Source organism: Gambusia affinis, linkage group LG04 (genome assembly GCF_019740435.1).
Source record: "Gambusia affinis linkage group LG04, SWU_Gaff_1.0, whole genome shotgun sequence".
Classification (NCBI taxonomy): domain Eukaryota; kingdom Metazoa; phylum Chordata; class Actinopteri; order Cyprinodontiformes; family Poeciliidae; genus Gambusia; species Gambusia affinis.
Genome location: NC_057871.1, coordinates 19516577 through 19540674, shown reverse-complemented (window position 1 = coordinate 19540674; position 24098 = coordinate 19516577). Strand labels below are relative to the sequence as shown.

Genomic DNA, 24098 nt, shown 5'->3' with positions numbered 1-24098 from the left:
CAGCCATCAATGCATTTTATTGGGATAGACCAACACAAATTATTCACAAATTAGTGAATAATTGCAAAGTGGAAACTAAAGAACAGATGGCGTCATGAAGACGGAGGAAAACACCAGTCAGTTCAGGGACAGAAATAAAATGTATATACAGTACAGACCAAAAGTTTGGACACACAGTTGTGCCATTATCTGTACTATATATATATACACCTCCTAAGACAAGGCGTTTACACGAAGAAGATAAGAAGAGCATTAATCAAAGAAGCAGCCCAGAGGTGCTGCAGAGCTTCACAGCTCAGGTGGGAGAATGTGTTGATAGGACAACTATTATTCATACACTCCACAAATCTAACCTCTACAGAAAAGTGAAAATAAAGTTGAAATCAAGATATCCTGTAAAGATTAGACTCAACCCACAAAGGGACACGATAAACATGTGGAAGAAGTCGCTCTGGTCAAACCAAGACGTAACTTCTAGACCTACATTCGAAACGCAACGTGCGGAGAGAAAAAAAAGCCGACAGCGAACATCACCTGAAACATAATGCTTTAGTAGACACATGGAAGCTGGTCAGAGTCGGTGGAAGGACTTAGGTTAATGTGTTACTATGGTAACCGGGGTTACTTGTGACTAGCAAATCTCCATAGCCACTATTAAACAAGATTTAATGAAGCGATTTTCCAACCTTTCAACTTGTGATCCAGATACTCCAGGAGGACCCTGATGACCTGGACCAAAGACAGGATCAGGGAGCCAAAAGCCAGGGAGCCTGTGTGGTATCTACACAGGAGGAGACCAAAGACGAGAATTAGTCACAATTTTCCATGTCACATGGTCTGAGGCACCACCTGCAGACCTCAACATATGCTCCATTTGGGACAGATTCACCTGCTTTTACTAAAAAATAAATGAATAAATAAAAAATGCCACATTTGTTCTAGAATGTTTTTAATTATGATAGTTAAAGTAAACATGGTTTCCAACAACCTAAGAGCCCGTCCCAGAGAGGAGAAGATGGGATAAGCAGGGATGTCATCTGGCTTCTTGAAGGCCCAGTAATAGGAAGCGAAAGCTCCCGACAGCGTCACCTGGCCCAGCGCCGTCACAAAGTTCGCACACCAGAAGAAGAGGAAGACGTTGTAGAACTGAAGCAGGATGAGATATTTGTGGTACAGCGTCTCTCCACCGTAAAACGTAAACAGGCATTCTGCGTCTGGGCACTGGGCTGAAACATTGGAGGTGTTAAATGTCTGCGGGAAAAAGGAGAAGAGGCGGATCAATGCGGAGATTGTCTTTCTAACTAAAAGGCAACCTGTTTACAGCGTCAGTACAGTTACTGGATTTGAAAAATGAGCCTGACTGAAAAGAGACATTTTGGGATCACCTTGGGATCGCAGGTGTCCATCGAGAACGGGCAGTCGGATTTGTTGTACACTTTGTAGATCTGCTCATTCGACGTAGACAGAAATCTGATTGGAGGCGTCAAGGTGACAAAGTGTCATCACTGAAAACATCATGAGACAAAATGAGGGATTGAGCTTCTTGGAAGGCTGATGAAAGGATACACTGCAGTGACGGCCCAGTAGGCGATCACCAGAGCCAGGAGGCCGAAGGTCAGCAGCGGGTAGAACATCGCCGACATAATATAGCCCACAGCTCTGACAAAAGAAACGCTTGTTATTCTGCAACATGCCATTACTATATCTGAAATTGCTATAATTGCTACATAGAAATTGCTATAAAATAAAAACATTTTGACTTAATAAAAGTCAAAATATAAATGTGATAAATTATTGCTTGTAAATTAAGCAATAATTTAATTCGCATCATCTCTGTGAGCTTAGACAGCAGGATGATTTAATGACCACTTTTTCTCACACTGATCTGCTCTCCTGCTAATTTTAATTTTAATTATTATATTATTACAGTATTGTTTTCAAAGAAGGTATTCACAACTTATTGATTCTTTGTTTTGCCGTGTCTTACTCCTTGACGCATTACCCGACAAAGTTGCTGCTGCAATTAACTTCATGGATTCCCTCACTTTTATTTTGGTCTTTTCCATAGAAAGTTATCCTGGGTCAGTCGCTCTGTGGTCAGGTGCGTCTTGCTCCTGGACAGTGTCCGTGACAGAGCTGTTTCTACCATTAACGGTGGTACTTTCTCTCCACTGGAAAGTACACCTGGCTGAGTCATTCTGTGCTTAACCATGTCTCTTTTCTTAATTCTGCTATTAGCTGCATTTTTCTTTACCATGTAAAATAAACTTATTCTAGCGCAGTTCTATATTTTCAACCTCCAACCGTGATCATGCCTATTAGTTTAGGTTTTGCTGTAGTTCTTCTATAGAGCTTCGTACTACATTCAGTTATCCGCAGGACCGATTCCTGCTTAAAGGAAGTAGTCCCTTTCCACTGTTGTTACATGCATGCGGCAAAGTCAACAGCTCCATGCAATCACATGAGCTTATATATTTAGATAGCTTTTACAGATAAATAATCGAAGTCAGTTGATTATTTTATTGCATTAAATGATCAACTCACTTTGATTGTTTTGTGTTATAATGTGGATTGAATTGGACTTTATGTAAGCAGATGTGAATCTTTTGAGTTTGCTCTGACATAAACTTGATTGATTCCTTATTCATTTCCATATAACTGGATATGAAATGTGTCAGTTTTCCTTTTAAGGTGCTTAAAGATTAAACTTGTGGACAATCAATGGTACATAAATATGTTGAATTGAATTAAAACTCTAAATGTAACTTTCATACTGCATAATCTAGCTGCATTGCTTCTTTAATTAAGTCAAAACGATGATGCAACACATGTGAGACATCTGTATGAAAATGCACCATATCTGACATGCACGGACCTGCTGGCCTCTTTGATGAGAGCGATGGCGATCAGGATTCTTTTCCTGAGGAAGATGAGCAGCAGGATGATGATGAACTCGACAATCGCCAGGATGATCACTGCGAAGCAGATTAAAAATGATGACTGATCAGTTAATTGAAAGAGATACATCACGGTGAAAATGTCTTACTGAAGGCCAGCCATGTCTGTTGGATCTGCAGGTAGACAGAGAAGTCTGTCTGCAGGCCCAGGTCACGGATGGTGACGTCTGCGCCCGGTTCTCCCTTCAGGGCGGCGTACTCCATGTAGCAGTGGAAGATCCCTAAAACCAATCAAGCTTGTCAGTTATATCAATTGTCTTTAAAGACAACCTTTAATTTTAGCATTTAGAGCTAGTAGGATTTACCGTATCCAATGACAATAATGACCAAGAAAATTATGACCCAGACCATGACGGCGGCCAAGAATCGCAGCAGGACGATGAAAATCAAGCTGATAATCATGGCGATCACCAGACCGCTGCAGAGCGAGAACAGATTAATGAGTTACATCATTAACTGCGTTATCATCAACCAATCAGAAGTCAGTGTGATCGGTTGATGCTTTTCAGAAACCACACAAAGATTTTTCCTACACCAATCTGAACTAAAACAATCTGTCCGTCTCGGTTCAGTATGAACTGAATCACTTGAGAAAATTGAAAGCTTGTTCAGTGCTTTAACATACTACACTTATCCTTTTGTTTGAACAGTACAGGTAAGTAAACTCACAGTAGTATCCAGTGCCAGGACTGAGTGTAGTCTTCAAAGATTCTCATGGCCACCTGACGAGCTTCCAAAACAACATTTGACTTCCTTTCAAGAGAAAACATCAGATGAATGGATTATTTTTACTCCACAGGTTAAATAGTCAAGATGAAGTCATTCAACTTGGCAAGAAAATGAATGAAGGTATTAAAATAAACTCCTTCATCAAGCAAATTAATTATATTAATAATAGCATATGTGCTTAGTTTCAAATTTTCATATCACTTAAGAGCGATATTTCTGAGTTCAATGTGTGAACAAACAACAATGACGGAGAAAACTGCTCAGCAATTTTAAAAAGGTTTTGATTTCTGTAGTGCAGTGTTGAACATTTTGCTACAGCTGCCAAAAATGTCCAACTGAACGTGTTTGGGGCCCAGATCAATTTTTTCCCATTTATTAAAATTGCAAAACTATTTATTTTTTTAAAGATCTTTACCTGCTAAAACAATAAAGAAAGAACACAGATTAGTAAAGAAACAAGTAAAGTTGTCTGATTTCTGTAGAAAAGTGATTTGTAAATCACAGTAGGTTGGTAAACATAAAAAGATTCTCAAAGGTTTGCATGGTTGGATGGATACTTCAATTATCCTGTAAGAGCAAATAAAATGTTTCCCAAAACAAACTTTCTTTGCATATCTATTAGGGCCCAACACAAATGATGGTCCGACCGGAACACGGTGTGCTAAATAATGAAATATAACTTTTTGAAGCTTTGAGGGAGATACATTTCTTTTATAATTAAGGTACTCGAATCATTCGAGGAATCGCTACAGAACCTAGTAGCTATACACATTTCATAAACTGCTATACTGATATAAATGTTAAAACAAAAACTAAATAATGTGCTTTATAACATTATGTTGTGTCTCCATATATATGGAGGTAGACTCACTTTGATGCCTCCAGCAGGTCTGTGGCGTTGACTCTGTTGTTATCGTCATCGAAAAATGAGGTTTCGTTGCCGACGACCACCACCCCGCCACTCAGCTTTCCCAGGGCAGGCAGGCAGCGCCGTGTGACTGTGGAGGCAGGAACATTATCACTTTCTGAAACTCTTGGCAGCAGAAACTAAGTAACAGAGACACCATCATAAGAAGTGAAAGCTTGTCACTTACAAGCTTTGCTGGGCAACAGCATGGCAGGACACAGGGCATCCTTCAGGATCTCAGGAGGACTCTGAATCATGCAACGAGAGCTTTAGTTAAAGATCCCCTCATATCGCACACAAAGCTCTTTACGTCCGACCCCGTTTTAAGGTGAATAACCTCAATATCTGAAAATGTACCAGTGCGGTGAAGTCAGTTCCCTCCTTGCAGTATCTCGAGTAGTATTCACGGTCTTCGTTGCTGCCTAGCTTAGCCTTCACCAAATTCAAGTGCCTGTCAGGACACTTTTCCACACATATCTAGGAACAGAAAACAGCAGGCAGGCATGAACCACTGATCGGTGCTGTAAAGAAGCTGCAGCAACCGGATGTAGCCACACTTCCTGACCTGAGGGGTGGGACACTGGAACTCCAGGAGCACCAGGGGGCTGGCACATTTCAGGATGTTGAAGTAAAACAGAAAAGGTTTCTTCCTGTAACGTGACAATGACACAGATCACATATAATCATGAAGTGGAAAGGAACATGAAATGCAGCTCTGGAAAAAAGCAAGAGACCACTGCAGCGAGTCCCATTGAAAACCTCCTGGTTATTCCACCAAATATTGATTTCTGAACTCTTCCTGAGTTAAAATATTAGTATTGTTGTGTCTAAATGAATATGAACTTGTATTCTTTGCATTATTTGAGGTCTGAAAACAATGCATCTTTTTTGTTATGTTGACCATTTCTCATTTTCTGCAACTAAATACTAAATTTTTGCTCAGAATTTCAGAGACATGTTGACAGTATTTCATAGAAGAACAATGTTAATTTTACTCAAACATATGCCTATAAAAAGTAAAATCAGAGAAACTGATCCTTTTAAATGGTTTCTTGATTTTTTTCCAGAGCTATACATCTAAAAAGTGTGGCATGTATTTGAGTTCACCCTACTTCACTCTGAAACCCCTAAATGAAAATTTGTGAAACTATGAAAATTAAACTGCAAATAATTTTCCTTCCGACGTACAGTTGTTCTGCACTATGTGTTAGTCTATAAAATAAAATCTCAGGAAAAACACACTGAAATGTTTTGTTGCATCGTGAGTTAATGTTGAAAAGTTCAAAAAGTACGAATGGTTTTGCAAAACTCAATTATTTGAGTTTTGCAAAATCAAAATTCTTTAATTTAACTAATTTACTTAGTTAAATTAACTAAGCAAATTTTAACTTTAACTAATTCTTGTGGAAGTTACACAAGATTATGAGCAACCTTTAATATTTCAGGTGACTTACTCCAGTGCTGTCCCGGCCTGCCCACAGAACTGCCCTTTGCTGTCTGTGGGATAAATCACTTTCCTGGGGTCACCCTGAGACCAGGCTGCAGAGGGATGAAATACTTCAGTTTGGAGGTTTTACATAAACTTAGCAGGTTTTAGAATAAAGTAGCAGATACAGAAAAAATATATATAAGATATTATAGCAAAAACCAGATAAAATGCAGAAGTAATGTGTGGTGCAAGCAACAGTTCAGCTCTGCTAATCAAATGCATTGATTAACTGATCATCAGCAACCACCTTGATAAAAGAAGGAATTTCAACAGTGAGATTATCAGGAAAAACATACAAACGCATCTTAGGAAAGCAGAAGTTGCAGATGTTTGGTGAAAACAAAACAAAAAAAAAGGCATATATGCAGCCATCTGTCTTAAACGGTCCAAGCTGTGTCCCTTGACACATTGCAGCATAGCAAGGACTGTTTTACTGAGGTGGAAGCTAAAAACACAACAGAGCAGGCCAGAAGTGACTCATAGTTGGGCGAAAGACAGATATTCTGTATATGGGTGGGAAACCCATATACAGAATTGACTGACGTTTTCTTGAGCTTTTAAAAAGAAACTGAGAAAAAGAAAGCTTTACGTTGACTACTTTAGTAGTGTTCAAGTAGCAGCAGGGTTGAGATAGCTCTGCAGTCTGTGTATGGGTTTTGAACAAAATCAAAACAGGAGTAGAGTGATATGGGATGATTCTTACCGAGGATACCAACAGCAAAGTAACCAAACAGGAAGAGGATGAAGAGCAAACAGCAGAGGATGTCTGTGCAACCCCTGGAAAAAAAAAAGCATCAGACTCATCATGTTGCTATTTTGGTCTTACAATAAATCAAAAAAAGAGAACACACACACACACAAACACATTAATGAGTAACGCAGATGCTTTCACCTGTTCTGGATCGGCCCTTTGAAATTGGGATCAAACTTTCTGGACTCCCCTGAAAGAAAGACAGAGAGAAATCTTTCTTAGCTCTAAATGTATCCTTACTCTGACATGCAACACACGCAGCACGGTAGGCAGAACTAAAACCTATTGCACGTTCAGGGATCCCTCTTGACTTTACCACATAACCACTCACACTTTACAATGAGTAAGACTCCACATCAAAGCTGAGCACAACTCTGGGCTGGAGGTCAACTCCCTCAAAAGGTTCTTGATCGGGGTAAATTTTATAACTGAAATTAGTCACAAAATTTAAAAGAATGCCTTTTATAAAGCTATTGTGTGTAATACGGCATGGCAGAATAAGGTTTTTAAACAATATCAATACATCATCACAATACGTATTTTTAAAGAAGTGCTATAGTTTTACTTAAATCTGCATTGCTGATATTGTTAAAATAATGTAGTGGTTAGTTAGTTTAGGCCTACCATCATAATAATTGTAGTTTACAACATCCTCAAAGAACTTGGGTTTACTTTTTAAAATAAGGGCATAGTGTTTATGATTATGAAAGCCTCACTTTAACCTCTTCAAACATCTGGGCATTCCTGAGTGGTCAAGCAGTTCAGTTTTTGTCTCTTTTGACCCTAAATATTTTTATCCAGAAGAACTATTAACCTGTCCATGTGGGCAGCTGCAAATATCAGCGTGAGCCTGAAGGCTCTGATTTTAAAGCTGGCAGTTCTTTCTTGGTTTGCATCTCCTCAGTCCATGGCCATCGAAAACTTGCTTCACTGTGAACAGCAACACCAGTTCAAGATCAGGTTTGGAAAAGATAAAGCATGTTTACATAAAGCTTCTGGACTGGTCCCAGTTTCAAACCTGCTGACTGTTTATGGACTATACCCATCAGGCCTGTTTTAGAGCAGGTAGGATATGCAGGAAAATATCCAACTTGCTGAAAGGCTTTTAATCAAATATTACTGCAGGTGAACATTTAAGTCAATACATGTAATTTTGGACTTGAAATAAATAATATGTTCCTTTTTGACAGAAAAAATAAACAATTTTATCTTCTCATATATTTAGATTTAGAGAAGTGTATTTTTCAGTATTTTGTTTTTATTTTGACTGCATTACAAACCATAAAGTCAATGTAAAGCATCTGTACTGTGTTCCAAATTATTATGCAAGTGATATTTTCTCAGATTTTCTTAAATGGTCAATGCAAATGATGGCCAGTATAATTTTCAAGTCATGAACTATTACAGTATAAATCGATTTTTACTGAACAAAGCTCCCCATGAGGACAGTATTTTTTTCCAAAAATAAAAAACTGAAAATGCACCGTTCCAAATTATTATGCACAGCAGATTTTCTAAACATTTGATGGATTATAAAGAACTGCAAACGGTCATTCTTTGAATGTGCAGCATCACATGTACTAAAATCAAAAGCTATTTCAATCAAAAACATCTTAACAGACAGAGTTACATGTTAACATAGGAACCTTCTTTGATATCACAGCACAATTCTAGCATCCACTGAACTTGTGAGTTTGTGGAAAGTTTCTGTTTGAATTTCTTTGCAGGAAGTCAGAATAACTTCCCAGAGCTGCTGCTTTAATATGAACTGCATTCTTAGATCTTCTGCTTGAGGAAACTCCAAAAGTTCTCAATAGGGTTGAGGTCAGAGGTCAGAGGAGGATGGTGACCAGACCATGAGTTTCTCCTCCACCATGAGCTCACCAGACAAACTAATCAACCCAGCTCTCTGAAATTAATTATAGTGATTCAAAGAGCCCTGGCACACAATACCATCTATAAATTTAATAGCACAACAAAATATTTAATCTGTATGACACTTAAATCCAATTTGCATAATAATTTGGAAGAACACACTGGGTGGTCAGTATACAACACACACAGTTTCTTTGAAATGGACTGACAAGTACAGAAAGTATGAGGTCATAGCTTTATAAATAAAAACTCCTTACACTGCTGATGTTGTTTCATGGTGCAGATCATCATTTAAAGTCAGATGTTTGCAGCCCTTGTAGTTTGACACACAACCACAACATACTGAAGACAGAGGTATTTTTAACTATCCTTTCTGTGTTTCACTGCACTTCCTGTCTTATTATAGCTGTTACCAACAAGCAAATTAAGAAAAATAAAAGGATGTATGAATAAAATGCTAAAAAGTTTGTTTTTTTCATAAAGTGGTCATATATTGCTAGCAGTTTCATTAGCAATGCAAACTGAACTGAAAACATTAATCATTTTTATATTTCAAACAAAACATCAAGCTAAGCAGTATATAACTGCTTAGTTTGTCTTTGTTGGATCTCAAAGACAATGTCCTTGAGATCCAACAACACATTGTCTACTGTGGATCACTACTGGTTCCTGCTAATAACAACAATGACAGTCAGAACAACAAATTTATAAAAGTCAATTCAAAAAGTGGAGGCAGAAATTTAAGAAAGAAAAAGCGTTCCACCCACGTAAAAACGGGCTCAAGAAGTAGAACGTGGCAAAACCCAAACAGGCCAAGACCAAGCGAGGCGACTCCCATCATCCTTAGAGTCTGCTCCATCTGCACATTGAAAACTCCCACTCCCCACCCACCAACCAACCACAGCCAAGCAGAGGATGCAGCTGCCAAACAAAGCACCACCCACTCCAAAATCCCCACAAACCCAAAGAACACGCCACTAGAAGAGGCAACGGGCACACGCCAACAACACTGGTACTGGCTGAACCAAACCTGTGCCACCCAGCAGATTGTGGCAAATCAAACCCCAAAGGAAACCAGAAATAAAAAAATAAAAAAATTATTCCACCTTTTGCTGCAGAAATGTGTTTTACTAGTTCACATTGTTGCATGTAACATATTCTCAGTCAGTGTGCATACAGGACATGATTAGTTGATAAGAGTCAGGCCAAGCACTGACATAGACTCCTGCAGAACAAAAGGATTTTTTCTGCCTGACTGTCATTCCTCACAACCCACAAAATGGCGCCCCAGGGACGGCAGAGGGCTCCCTGTGGGCATCGCCAGCCTCCATGGAAACCCTTCAGACGAGGCAGAGGAAAGAAACTTCAGCCGGGCCCACGCTGACCACAAATACGTCACAGTAAGACAAACGAGTCAAAAGACTTACAAGAATCACATGTTTGAACACTTGGTAACAGGAAAACCAGCTCGATGGAGAAATTCTGCTGCAAGCAAGATTTAGTGAAGTTCCTCTGAAATGTTACACGTTCTGTCTCACACACTTTATGAGAGCAAAGCTGCATTAAGCTCATGTTAAGGTGTGGAAAATGAGTAATAAGAGGCAAGAGACTAGGTATCAGCCATGACGACCTTCCTTCAGCCAAAACAGTGCTTACACATCGCACATACACAGGATACCCAAACATTTCCTGCCAAAATGTCGCAGACACAACTGAAATATCGGACTACTCAAAAGCAAAAATGTGACCGCAGAACAAAAAATCCATCAAAACCGCTTGAAACAAAAAGCCACAGTTGAAATCATTTGTTTCAAGCAGAACCTACAGCATTTTGTTGAATTGAATCCAAAGGGGAAACAGTACCTGTTTTTTCATACATGGTCATTTTGTTGCGGTTTCCCTCCCAGTTTGTCGTAGCTACCGAGAGTTTTATCGATCCTCCACAGCAAGCTGGTGTTCAGCAGCTGTCTCCTTCGTCTCCTTCCTTCTAGAGCTCTTCGGCCTCCGAACTTTTTACTTCCTTCTTTCACTGTTTTGAAGCCCTTACTGTTTTTTTTTTCCGCTTCCCTTAAGCTTGTCACTCTGACGTTATAAAGAAAATTTGCAGCAGCAGCGGCTTGTCTGCATGGTGCCATTTTGAGGTCATCTAACAAAAGATAAACTTTGTGGAACTTTGTAAGAAAGACAGTATGTTTCTTACTTTCATTTTGCTGAATCAACATTTTGGGATGCTAACATAACAGGAGTTACTCTTCACCAAACACCCTCTCTTTCCAAAACACATGGCCTAAATGACTTCTGAGCTTTGCCGAAGCACAGCGGTGCTTCAGTTCTAGACAAACAGCTTCATTTCTCAGTCTCTCCAGCTTACTGTTGTAAGTTTAAATCGCATCATTCAGCTTCTCACAATGTTTTGATAGCAGCCAACAGGCTAAAAAAAAAATTCTTTCTGCATTACTGAAGCACTAATTCTGGTTCTAAACCATTATTGTTACACAGAGAACAATACAACTGAGAAAAGGCCGTCCTACGTAGTCAGTGGAGTGCATGACATGTGACTGACAAACAATACACTAACTATTGATTTAATCTGCTCCATGGCTTGATACAGTCAAATCGGCACATGTCTTCTTGTGTATTTCTGCTGTGAAAACTCTGCTAGCTCCCAGTTAGAAGTCTTATTTGGCGATTATTTCCAAAAGAAAATAAATATCTTATTTTTCCTGAATGCAATAGTGATTTTTTTTTTTTAAATAAAAGATTATATCATGTTGGAATCTGAATCAAGGTTTCCAATTGGTAACCTCAGTAATTTCAGTTAAACTAATGTAACCACATACACATTTTGTAACGTCATCCGTTCACAATATTTTGAAAATAACTGCACAAAGAATTCAGTCTCAAACAGTAATAAAATACCTTTTAGAGCACAAAAAGCTGAGTGTATAATTATGCACAGCTCTTGCCAGATGTCAATAGAAATGTATTGTTATTCAACTAAGAAGTCTGAAAGGAAATGAGAAAGAGCTATTTCAAAAGATAATGAAAGAATGCAGCAGAGTATCAGCTTTGATACATATCATATGAATGATTTGTTTTCATTTACTTTTTGATGAAAAAAAAAAATCAACATAGTGAATATTAATTACACTCTTTTCAATTATCAGTAGAAAAATCGGTTTTTTTTGTATTACAGCAGTCAAACCCCTCTTATGCTTGCTGACCAGCTTTATGAATGTTCCACTGGGAGAAATCTATTTTTGGTGATGATCCCGTTATTTATTCATTTATGATTGCCGTTATTTGTATTCTTTGAGACCCAACAACACATTGGCTACTGTGGATCATTACTGGTTCCTGGAAACCAACTTTTATTGGGGCATGAGGTGTCCTCTAACACTGCCGAGAATAAGCCCTAGCAGAGACTTCCTGCAGCAACTCCAGAAGCACAATCAGTCACAATAACTGCTGCTCATCTCCCTCACAGCCATTATTCAGTCTGTCCTGTGTTCATACAACATCGTGTGGTTTGGCTCAGCCACAAAACAGAGCAGGGCCGGACTCCAATGAGCAATCAGGTCTGGTTATATGTCTGGGGTCAGGAAAAGGGAAGCTAAAATATCTGCAGACCCCCCATATTCTGGACACAAACTGTTTAAGCGTTTACCTTCTGGTAAAAACCAGCTGCCCCAGAAATGGCTTCTATGCTTATACTGTCAATCTGATGAACACTTACCAATTAGAGTGTCCAGATTTACGCAAATTTGAAGTAATTCAGCCTAACATTATATCAGTAGAGTTACAGGTTTTTTTTTTTAATTCATCCTTATTTGGCATCAATTTAAATAAAATTGATGCCAAGTTATATATTATATCACAATTTTGTGCTGAAGGCTATTGTACGCAAGAAGAATCTCATACTGGCCAATGCAAAGACATTACTAAATGCCATAAAATCAGTAATTTGGCAAGTTAAAAAAACCAACAAAAAAAACAAAGCCCTTTTACTGCTCTTATCATTGCTACTTTTTCATATTGAAGGACAAAATGAATTTGAAAGACTGAGGCCTCAGAGCTGGAGGATGACTTGGCTCTTTTATGCAGAAAAACAGATCTCTGATTGTGCTGTAAAGCACGCAAACAGATTTTCATCTCTCTACTCTGCCAAGTCTTTACAAGCTCAGATGTGTTTGCAGATTTGTTGAAATAAACATGGCAGTAGTTTACTGATGTGCTTCGGCGCATCCAAATGCTGTGGATTTATATATTTATTGTTCTGGAAGCAGCCTATTATCTTCAGGCACAGCATTACTCATCCAGCAGCTCTGTATGGGATTAAAGCCGGTCCTAATCGATCCAGCCTGTAGTGTGGTCAGTATTAGAAATCTTGAAATTATTTATAAGGGGTGTGAATGTTAGGGCAGGAGTAATTGTGTGGGGTGTGTGTGCGTGTGTGTTACTGGGTGTGATGATGTCATGGCTGATGTGCTCCACTAATGGGCTCTGAGGGGTTATCAGATGAAGCTTTTCCTGTCTGCCTTAATGGATTCTACTGTGTGTGCGTTCCTAGAAGGGAGAAGATGGATTTGTCTCCCGATGATCTTATTCCTTACAGTGTATCTCTCTTTTTAAAGAATAAGGATGAAGACTTATTTATTAACTATAATTAGAAGAGAAGACAAACTCACAGCTGCTGTGTGTAAGTGTTTTAAACACATGGGATTACCTTAAAAACTCTATTTCCAGACACTATTCAGGACGTTGGCCTACATACTTTTTAAAGGAAATAAATTAATGGTTCTTTACAGACAGTACTGAAGAAAAAAAAAACTGGCCCAGATCACAGTCTGTACACCAAACAACTGACTTATTTAGTCAAATCCAGCAGCTTAGTTTGTTTGAGTTGTTCTAAAACATCTATAGGATCAGCACAGAAACATTTTGCAATAACACTGAGTAATCTCTATAAGAAAAAATTATGCAGTGTGTGTGTGTGTGTCAATAAAGAGGAGTTTGCAGGCCTAATATTGACTGGAAGTCTCCTGACTGGTGTCTGCTGTGTGGGTCGAGCAGACAAGGCTGAACATAGTCCAGGTATTGCAGGCTGCAGCCTGCCTTCAAGCAAGAACACCAACTCAGAAACGAAGGATTATGCTGCATTGTTAGACTACATTGCTAAAAGAATGCTAGAAATTACTTTTCAGTGCACAAACTACAATACAAAAACATTTTCCAGTCTTATTCTTATCTAAGCATCTAAGGAATGACAAACAATGGGAGTTGGGAGCCAAGACTAATGTATCTTTTGAAACTGTATACATGTGTTTCAGAAACACTGGGTACATAACAAGTGGACAGCAGCTGGCTAATTAGTCAGGCTATCTGCTGGTAGAGCCTGAAGTCAGCTGCTTAACAGCCTCAGACTCCTGGTCAATTTCCCACTTCCCCAATTCACCACCCCTACTTTGAGTCAACAGACCATGTCCTTCCTTTTCTCTATTTTATAATTGTAAACAAACAATTTCCTTACCATCTACTTAAACCGTTCTGTTTGATTCAATTAGAGTTCATATTATTAAAGGAAACTTATGCAGTAGTAATGTAGTTCTGATCCATGTAGCAGAATGTAACAAAAAATTATTTGAGTAACAACTTCTTTTTGTCTGTTGCTGAAATCAAAACTGGAGAGCAAATACTCAAAATATTGAGTATTTTGTACAGAAAAACAGATCTCTGAAATAACCACAAGCAGCTTCCTGCTGGTAGATAAATTTTACATGACTCATATATTCACATTATCTTGCAGTGTATATAGATTATATAAAACGACTTTAAATCGTCAGTTGTCAAAGAAGGGTCAACGTCCCCAAAGGGTGCATGAATTGACGTATGGTCTATGTGAAATGTCCAACAGTGGCTTTAATTCGCACCTGAAAGGGTTGTGCATGAAACAACCAAAACCACAATGGTACAAAAATGGTGATAACACCCAAATGCTACTTGGAGCTTGGCAATAAAGATTTGAAAACAGAGTTCACTAAGACTGTGGTGATTAAATTAGTTTATAAACCATAACAGATGCTTTCTATGTCAAAAAATATTTCCAAAGAGACATTTTTCTTTCTTGTAACTGAGGGATCAGTGTAATTCCTAAAGCCAGCTGAAGGGCAGTGTGTAGCAAAAGGAAGAGGAAGGAACACATTTTTTTTTTTTTTATCCAAACCCTGCTCTTTTCATCTTGAAACACGTAACAGACCCAATGGACAACTCGTTCATCATTGACATTTTCAGGAAGCCCTGTTGAGGGTAAAATCCCCAAGACGGGGTTAATTTATACCAAAACAAAATACATCTCACCAGCTCCTGAAACATTCACAATGCATTGTGGAATTTAGCAGTAAGGCAGCACTGGTGTTCTACTCCCAGTGAAACACCAGCTTGGGGATTGTGGCTTTCTATGACTGTCATCTCATGTTGCAACTCTTAACTTGGGGTTATTGCAGCAAGGCTAAGGTCGGTTATTAAAACTTCATGACTCAACAGCTTGTATGAGCAACAACCCAGTTCAGACACAAGAGGAGCAGGGTTCATGTGGGCTGAAACTTTGGAGAATCAGTAAGAAATCAGTAGTGACTCATACGCTTGTCTGATGTGGAGGGAAGAATTCTCACATTATGTGTGTCTACGGACAATCCATTGCTGTGTTTTAAAACACATCTGTCAAATCCATGTGTTTCTCTGTTTGTGGGAGGTTGTGTGCAGCTGAGAATGAAACGACCATATGCTGATCTATAGTACACAAAAAATACACACACACCCACACCCACACACACCAAATGGTTTCCAAGCTCAGGGGGAAAACAATAACCAAATAATAAATCACACATTTAGATGTTGGTTTCTTTCAAAGTTATTTAAACCAAGCCTTCTTTTTCAGTGTTTTTAAAAGCCAAATGAAGAAATAGAATAATTCACAAAAAAGGTAGACTTGTACCGTTAACCGGTTGTAAAAAAAAAAACCCAAAAGACAAAACTGAGGCTACGTAAAATCAAACTATCTTGTTACAAGATGAAATAGTCATTTTATCCATGATAAATAGAAGTCGCTGATTTTCGAGAAATTCCAGTGATAAACACCCAGTCTACAGCTGATGAGGATGTCTCCAGATCAGCGTACCACCCTTGAGGTCCACACCCATTCATCCATTGCAGTCATTGTTTCCGTTTCTTCGCCCCGGTTTGGAGAGAAGAGGTGGGGAAACAATCAAAGATCGAGGAGAAAGCTGTGACAAATCCAGCTATTTTTTGTTACCGTATTTAGAGTCTGCGTTTTTCTCCTCCGGCTCCATTCTCACGCTCGGTTCTTCTCCTCGCTGATGATCAAGCCGCAGACAGCACAGTTACCATGGAAATGTCCAGGCGGGGAAAAACATCAAGAGGTGACCGACTGCTAGCTGCTACAGCACTCAGAGAGAGAGAGAGAGGGAGGGAGGGAGAGAGAAAGAGACCATCCCAAAATGCACGGTTTCACGTCGCATTCCACAAATAATTGAAAGCAGACGCAGCCAATCAGAGAGCGAGGTTTGGGACCGGATGAGTTCTCTAGCCAATCAAAGTGTCGCTGAGCAGAGAAGCCCCACCTTTCGCTCACATTGCTCTGGAATGTGTATGATGAGAAAACTAGTGTTTATTTCAATGGGCGTAACAAGTTTTAAAAAAAAATGTTAAAAATGTTTTATGTTAAAAAAATAAAGAAAAAAAAAAAAAAAATATATATATATATATATATATATATATATATATATATATATATATATATATATATATATATAGCTACTTTTGTGAATCTGCGTTTTTGCTTTATACCAAAAACTTGTGAAAAAGTAAGAGTGAGCAGAAATTATTTCCCTTTTCACGTGCATTGCGAACATGGCTATACTTTTAAATGTAAACTTTTCACCATTATCGCAAAAATAATTGAAAGTATAATTGGCTATATGCAGTAAAAAAAATTAATAACTAGTTTATAGATAAATGTGAGAAAAAAATTCGATTTTCTTTTTCAAAAATGGAAAAAACATATACACTTACCGCTGAGTTAATACTTTGTGGAACCTGACAACCGGAACTACAATTTTTACAGCTTTGCACATCTTTGCCAAATTTTGCTAACCCTCACCCTTTTCTTTTTTTTTCTTTTTCAGAACGGCTTAATCATAGATTACACTGAGGACGCCTGTGAATCCAACTGCATTCACAGGCAATAAGATTTAGATCTGAACTTCCACTGGGCAATTCCAACACATTAACATTTGGCTGTATGTTCAGAGCTTTCCTACATTTTTTCCAGCATTGTACTCTATTTAAACCACTCATCATATCAGCACTGACCAGCTTTCCTGCGCCTGCAGAGGAAACTCATCGCCACAGGGTGGCAGCATCACGGAATGTGTGTTCAGGTAATGAGCAGTTTTTGCTATGATAAATCCATGTTTAAAGCTTGGGATATTGTTGTTGTTTTTTTAGCCTAACCCTACTTAAAACAAAAACAACCAATGCTTATTTTGAAACCAATTGAGTACAAATTAAGTTCTGATCAATCAATTTTATTCCAACAGGAAGATTAAAAGTGTAATCTTTAGTTTGTGGCTATCTGGCTTAATTACTCCACAATATACCATAAAACCTACAAATATGGACTTTTACAATGTGCATTTCAGAGTAATAATAGTACAAGTAAAAGATCATGCAACCTTAAGAGTAGCACAATGTGTAAAATGAGAGCCTTAGGCTTGGTGAGATGCAGATAGATGTTAAACTTAGTTGATGACCTTCCTGGTAAAATAAAAACATCCTTGAAATGGCAAAGCTTTGGGAGACAGTCTCACATTTCTTAACATAACTCTATTTGCTGAAACTGTCAGACATAAAAGTGTTACGTTCAGCTTTGCCAGGAAGGGAATGAATAATTTAACAGAATGAGATGTAATCAGGTTTCCTCAGAAAACCATGAGAGCTCCTTCCCTGAGCTATAACACCGCAGAAGCCAAAGCTAGCAGCTGAAAACATCTTACCAGCTGCAAAGCTTTCTTTTAATTCTGTTTGGTTTTGATAGCATACTAATGTAGAACTTTGCAAAAAAAAAAAAAGAGAGAGAGAAAATACCAGTTACACAGGATTATGAGATTAAATGATGTCTCAGAAGTGAATCTTGTGAAATATTTGCATTCCTGCAACAATCCAACTGGAAGTCGTGAAAGTAAAGCTTTTCTAATTTTTTCACAATACAATCTCGTCTCAAAATGCTCAAAAGGCATTCTGGGACAAAAATAATCAACTGAACTCAATTACTCAAGCTATAAAGAGCAGATAAAGATTACATAAAGGGTAATCTTTATCTGCTACTGACAATAATGGGCCTTTAATTTGGAGAATACAACTCATACTAACAAGTGAAAATTTGTATGAACACAATGTGTCAAATATTCCTTTTCCTTGTATTTTACTGCATGTTTAATCTTGATTGGGCAATAAAGATCTGAATCTGCATTGTTGTAGAATAAAACAGATATAAAACTAGATTTAATGTAACTTTAGAACAGTTATAAAATTGATTGGTAAAAAAAAAAGTGCATTTTAAACAGCAAATCTTCAAAAAGTGCACTCATTCCTCATTGGTTAGTTTTGTTTTTCTCTGTGGGTTGACTGATATTGATTGGGCAGCAACTTATTGAATGGTCAAGCTTTACAGTGAAACTGGGCTGAAGTTATAAATATAGAATCTTAATTTAGCATTTCATTTTCATTTTTAATATAAAAACTCTATCCGTCTGTCGTTAAGTTTACCTGCCTGTATGTTGTATGTATATTTATGTAATGTTGCTTTCAAGCTTATAGAACTGAAATTGTGTACCATCCCTAAATTACCAGCCAATGAGCTGAGAACTGGTAAAGCTACACCCTCGTCACATCCACCTCCTACTTGAGCCCAATAATTATGAACCATTTTGGAGTGAAAAGTCATTGCGGAAATTCAGATAATAAAATATTCGCAATAAATAAACAGTAAATCAGTGTGTTATTAGTGTTAGAAGCACCGAAAAAGTTACTTGTGTAACGTGAAAGTTACGCAACTTTATGCTCATATGTCATGTTACGTAAAGTTGTGACGTCTCACCCCCTGAAGTATTACTTAAAAACTTTTCCAGCTCCCGGACGCTGAAAGATTGTCGCATCAACAGATAAACGCAAGTAGAGAAAAAAGGTACGACTTGGATAAATATTTGTGTGTCTATGTTGACGTTGGTATCGAGCACTGCATGAGAAGCCGACGGGGCAAGATGATTTAGGTTTTGATTGGATTAAAACTAAAGATTTCAGCTGGGAGAATATTTTTGCGCAACATTCGAAGACATAATGGCTGTCTGCTACAAATCTTTATATTAGCGGATGGTTTTGTGTGAATTAGGCTCGTTTTAATTTGTTCACATATCATACATGTTTTCATATCGTTTCTTATGTCCTCAGTAAACGCATGATGGCTCTCCGAAGTGCCTTGACTCGTCTTCTCACGAGCAGCCAAAAATGTGCTGCGGTCACCGCAGGCAGAGCCCAGGGCACAGCTGCTGCATCTGCTAAAGGTACTTCCAGTGAGGGCTTAAATGAATTTAAGTAAGAAATGGGGGGGGGGGGGAACAAAAAAAATCAAATTAAATTCAACTGAGAAGATAAAATTATATCTAAACATATAAAACACCTTGAATAATGCAGTGTTGCTGTGTCTTTTAGACGCAGAAGAGTTCAAAAAGCCCACAAAGGCAGGTAAGTGAAAACTATAAGAAGTTTGCCTTAACATTTTCTGCAGTTGTGTATGACAGTGACATAACTGATGTATGGATATACTTTTTGCTGACCTACAGCTAAGGTGGCATTCAACTGGCAGGACTCTCTGGATCTGGAGGGTCAGCTGACAGAAGAAGAAATCATGATCCGGGACACCTTCCGCAACTACTGCCAAGAAAAGCTCATGCCTCGCATTCTGATGGCTAACAGGCACGAACGTAAGTTAAGACTATTAGTCACAGGAAAACAAGTTCATTCTAAACTTTTTTATGTTTACTTACACCTTTATAGAAAGTGTCAAAAGAGTTTCTGCAGAGAGCTGCTGGTTTTTGATTATTCAAACCTGTACCGCCTCACAGATTTCCACCGAGAGATTGTTTCAGAAATGGGGGAGTTGGGTGTCCTCGGGCCAACAATTAAAGGTAAAAGAAACACAAAGGCCTTAACTTATGCACACATTCAAATGACTGTCTTGAGGAGCTCCTGAAGTATTCATACCTTTAGAACTTTTTCACATTAAGAAGTGGATAAAAGCACATTGTTTGCGAATGTCTGTCAAAATGGCCCATTCAGAAACAAGGCCAAAACAGGTAATTTTGGTCTGTGGGAAGATTGAAAATATTAAGAACTCTCTTAATCCAATCTGACTCAGATTGTGGTATTTTGCAAAGAAGATAGGGCAGAGACTTCAGTCTCCATGTGTGCAAGGCTGGTATTGTACTTTGTATTGTTCACTTTATGATTGTCCACTATCTTGTGATAGTCTATTACATAAAATCTCAATATAATTTAACAAAATAGTGTAAGGGCTCCTTTTTGAGATGTTTAACAATAATTTTCTCTCTGTTTATACTACAGGATACGGCTGTGCAGGCACTAGTTACGTTGTTTATGGCTTGATTGCTAGAGAGGTTGAGCGAGTAGACAGCGGGTATCGGTCTGTAATGAGTGTCCAGTCTTCGCTTGTCATGCATCCCATCTATGCTTACGGCACAGAGGCCCAGAAGGAGAAGTACCTGCCCAGACTTGGTAAGGTGCAGCTTTTTTTCCAACCAACTTTGGTTCCAGAGGGAAAACAATTAGATCACTGAACTCACCGGTATGTGTTTATTTGTTCTGAAGCTCGGGGGGAAATCATTGGCTGCTTTGGGTTGACTGAACCAAACCACGGCAGCGACCCGAGTAGCATGGAAACAAGAGCCAAGTACAATCCATCCAGTGGTACATTTTCCATCAGTGGAGCGAAGACATGGTAAGCTGACAGACAAGATGCAAGACTTAAGATGGTGGACAGTTAACATCTCAGACTTAAAACAGAACCAACATGCAGCACGTCACTGACTAATAGATTGAGACTGTACATGATGAAGTATCAGAGTTCCGACTTCTGAGGCAATTGCAAAGCAGCACAAGTATGAGAAGAAGTTGGACTGAGATGAGAAGCAAACCCGAGTGCCATCTGCAATGGAAACATTCTTGAAGACATTGAAAGAAGGAGAAATGTAATAAAACAGAAGGGGTCCAATAACAGGCCGATGAGGAACACCAGTAGTAACTGGAAAATGATGCTGATTGTTTTTTTTAACTTGAATGTGCTGAACGCATTCCGACATATATGATGTGGACTGTGCTCTTTTTTTCTTCCAGGATCACAAACTCACCTGTTGCAGACATTGCTGTAGTCTGGGCCAGGTGTGAGGATGGCAGAGTTCGGGGCTTCATACTGGAGCGTGGAATGAAAGGTTTTACAACTCCAAAGATTGAGGGAAAGTTCTCTCTGAGAGCATCTGCCACTGGTATGATCCTGATGGATGAAGTGGAAGTTCCCAACGAGAACCTGTTGCCCCATGCCTCAGGCCTTGGTGTAAGTAGCAAATTTTACTCAGATGGTTTACCATTACAGTTTTCGTTCAGTAGTAGGATCATTTTGTCCTCTCTGGTCAGGGTCCCTTTGGCTGTCTGAATAATGCCCGCTATGGCATTGCCTGGGGAGCTTTAGGGGCTGCAGAGTTCTGCTTCCACACTGCCCGGCAGTACACTCTGGACAGGTACAGGGACAGTTGGCACATCAGAATTTACAAGCAGGAAGCCAGTTTTAAAAAGTGAGATTATTTCATGACTTATCATTTCCTGATCAGAATCCAGTTTGGGGTGCCACTGGCCAGGAACCAGCTGATGCAGAAGAAGATGGGAGACATGCTCACGGAGATCACGATTGGCCTGCAGTCATGTCTGACCCTTGGAAGGCTCATTGATCAGAAGAAGTGAGGGCATCGCTTTCACTCTTGTGTTTTGTAACTTATTTTTAATTGCTGATGTGTCTGTAATTTCTATAGAGCAGCGCCAGAGATGATCTCCATGCTGAAGAGGAATAGCTGTGGCAAGGCTCTGGATATTGCCAGACAAGCCAGGGACATGCTGGGAGGAAACGGCATTGCAGACGAGTACCACATCATCCGTCACGTCATGAACCTGGAGGCTGTCAACACTTACGAAGGTGAGTGAGAGGAGCAGCCCAAACTAAGACCACAGATTCGACTTATACAGGTTTTCTTTAAAAGTTCAGGGCAAACTAAATTTCAGTAAAACAACTCACTCTAGATGTGTGTGCAGTCACATAAACCAGGATGGGTTGTAATAAGAGGACCGATTGGTAGGAAAAAGCAAGAAAAATCTGAGCTATAAGAAGAAAAACACATTTTAATACTGTATTTTCCAGACTACAAAGCGCACCATACTATAAGCTGCACCTACAAATTTTTAGAAAAAAAATATAAACGGACATATATAAGCCTCACCGGGCTATAACCCGCTGATATCTCCGCCGCTCTCAGTTTTCCATAAGCACGCAGCAGAGGGCAGCAAAGGGCTGCGTCCTAATAAATCTGCTGTATTTATTAAGGCATCCCTCCTCTCCAACACTGAACAGTGGATTCTTTCACACCGAGCTTACGTGCAGCAGCGCTATTTCCCTCCTGTACTGCCAGATCGATAGCTCTCAACTTAAAATCTGCATAATATGAGTTTGAAGAAATTTCTCCGTTGTGGCTGCTGATAGCATGTGCTTATTCTAAATGAAAATTAGTACTTTCTTCTCTGGTGTCCAATTTTGACTTCCAATGATTCACTTCCTGCTGAAGTGAATCATTTTATTCCGTGGCGGTTGAAGAAAAATTCAAGCCGTATGGTTCAAAACAGGAAAAAAGTAGCGGCTTATAGTCCGAAAAATACGGTTGTTATCAATGTTATACCCGTGTTCTTAAAGCATGAATTTATTTAATATTTTATTGTGCAAATGTTATTGCATTAAATGCTGCATGTCTCAGCTATTGGGCACATGATAAAGTTCAATATATTATCTGCGCAATACTCTCAATGTTTTAAATCATCTTTGCTCTAAATGATCTACAAAGATAAAAGTGATTCAGTCCAGCAAGGTGAGATATTATGTTATTTTTGCTAAGCAAACTCTGAAACGTTACACAAAATTGTATATAGTTGTCTTAAGAATATAAGTAAGAATATAAGTTTTCTGAACAGAAAGTGACTGCTTTTGAAGATAAAGGACAATAAAACACAAATGCAATAATAAGCTGAAAAAATTAGGTTTAAAAAATTGGGTTTTTAAACATATATCTTAGTCTAAACTCATGAGAAACTTAGAAATTCTATCATTTTTTTGCTCTTCATTTACACTGGTATTGTGGTGGAGAAACGGAGAAAAACAACTACTAATCACGCTTCATAAAACAAGGGAAAAATGGCCTGTTATCTTGCAGTTACATATAAACACCGCCAGAGGTCAGCAACAGAATGTTGAAGCGCCATCTTAAATCACTTGTGCGATGTCAAGAACACCTTGTTTAAGATGTTTTCTGTTGTTTTCCTTTGACAGGGACCCACGACATTCATGCTTTGATACTGGGCCGAGCTATCACCGGGCTGCAGGCGTTCACCGTGGAAAAATAGATGGACTTCAGCATCTAGATAAAGCTGATGATCTGAAAAATCTGGGAACTACAGTCTCTTCCTACAAGCAGTAGTGCTCCTGGACATTTGTGATGAATACTTGATTGCACTTATGTTTATGAAACTACTGGAACTAGATATTTATTTGTGTTGAAGGGCTACTGTCAGTCATATTGGAGCTAAATATTAGATCCAACTCTTTTGATATTTGAATTATAGTTCACTATAAAAGTTCCGACTTGTATAGTAAAACAAAAATCATACTTAAGCATTTGACTGTTTAATAAGTTGGTGTATATTCAGCTGTTATATTTTGTATTACTTGATTATGGAAATAAATTGGTTTGAATGATTATAGTTGAAATACTGTATGTACAGACCATGATAGTTCCTCCCAGTAAGATTTGTGTGCTGAAAATATTCTGTAAATAACACAACATAACTTGGCATTGTTCCCTTTTCTTGTGAATGTATTTATTACAAAACATTACAATGCTGAAACTGAATATCAAGGAAATGCGAACTTAGCTTTGGCTAGTCTGTTCTTGTTTTAGCTCATGTCAGAAAATGTTGAACTGA

General features: G+C 38.6%; 2 protein-coding genes across 6 annotated transcripts in view; one reads left to right on the top strand and one right to left on the bottom strand.

The window, feature by feature from the left end:
• The window catches only part of slc44a2 (solute carrier family 44 member 2), a 22087-nt gene extending 5857 nt beyond the window's left edge, over positions 1-16230 (bottom strand). The window contains exons 1-16 of one of the 4 annotated variants that reach the window (XM_044113626.1): positions 16021-16230; positions 6975-7023; positions 6786-6859; positions 6048-6132; positions 5159-5243; positions 4951-5070; positions 4781-4841; positions 4558-4684; positions 3627-3710; positions 3263-3375; positions 3047-3178; positions 2876-2975; positions 1567-1659; positions 1386-1470; positions 989-1251; positions 687-781 (exon numbers count right to left, since the gene is read on the bottom strand). In XM_044113626.1, coding sequence (XP_043969561.1) covers positions 687-781; positions 989-1251; positions 1386-1470; positions 1567-1659; positions 2876-2975; positions 3047-3178; positions 3263-3375; positions 3627-3710; positions 4558-4684; positions 4781-4841; positions 4951-5070; positions 5159-5243; positions 6048-6132; positions 6786-6859; positions 6975-7023; positions 16021-16057 — 1603 coding nt within the window. In that variant the 5' untranslated portion in view covers positions 16058-16230. Of the gene's footprint in view, positions 1-686; positions 782-988; positions 1252-1385; positions 1471-1566; positions 1660-2875; positions 2976-3046; positions 3179-3262; positions 3376-3626; positions 3711-4557; positions 4685-4780; positions 4842-4950; positions 5071-5158; positions 5244-6047; positions 6133-6785; positions 6860-6974; positions 7024-10571; positions 10823-16020 lie in introns of those variants that run through there. The other 3 variants (XM_044113628.1, XM_044113627.1, XM_044113629.1) reach the window with 3 other exon arrangements.
• Positions 15944-24098, top strand: LOC122829232 (glutaryl-CoA dehydrogenase, mitochondrial-like). 2 transcript variants are annotated; one of them, XM_044113631.1, is made up of 15 exons: positions 15944-15960; positions 16913-17026; positions 17120-17167; positions 18917-18972; positions 19236-19348; positions 19497-19529; positions 19628-19768; positions 19910-19972; positions 20409-20579; positions 20673-20802; positions 21198-21414; positions 21495-21598; positions 21689-21814; positions 21887-22047; positions 23446-24098. In XM_044113631.1, the coding sequence occupies exons 3-15, from the start codon at positions 17156-17158 to the stop codon at positions 23517-23519; spliced, it is 1401 nt and encodes a 466-aa protein (XP_043969566.1). In that variant the 5' UTR covers positions 15944-15960; positions 16913-17026; positions 17120-17155; the 3' UTR covers positions 23520-24098. The 2 variants fall into 2 exon arrangements, with proteins under 2 accessions (XP_043969566.1, XP_043969567.1); XM_044113632.1 differs by lacking the exon at positions 18917-18972 and having other exon boundaries at positions 15945-15960.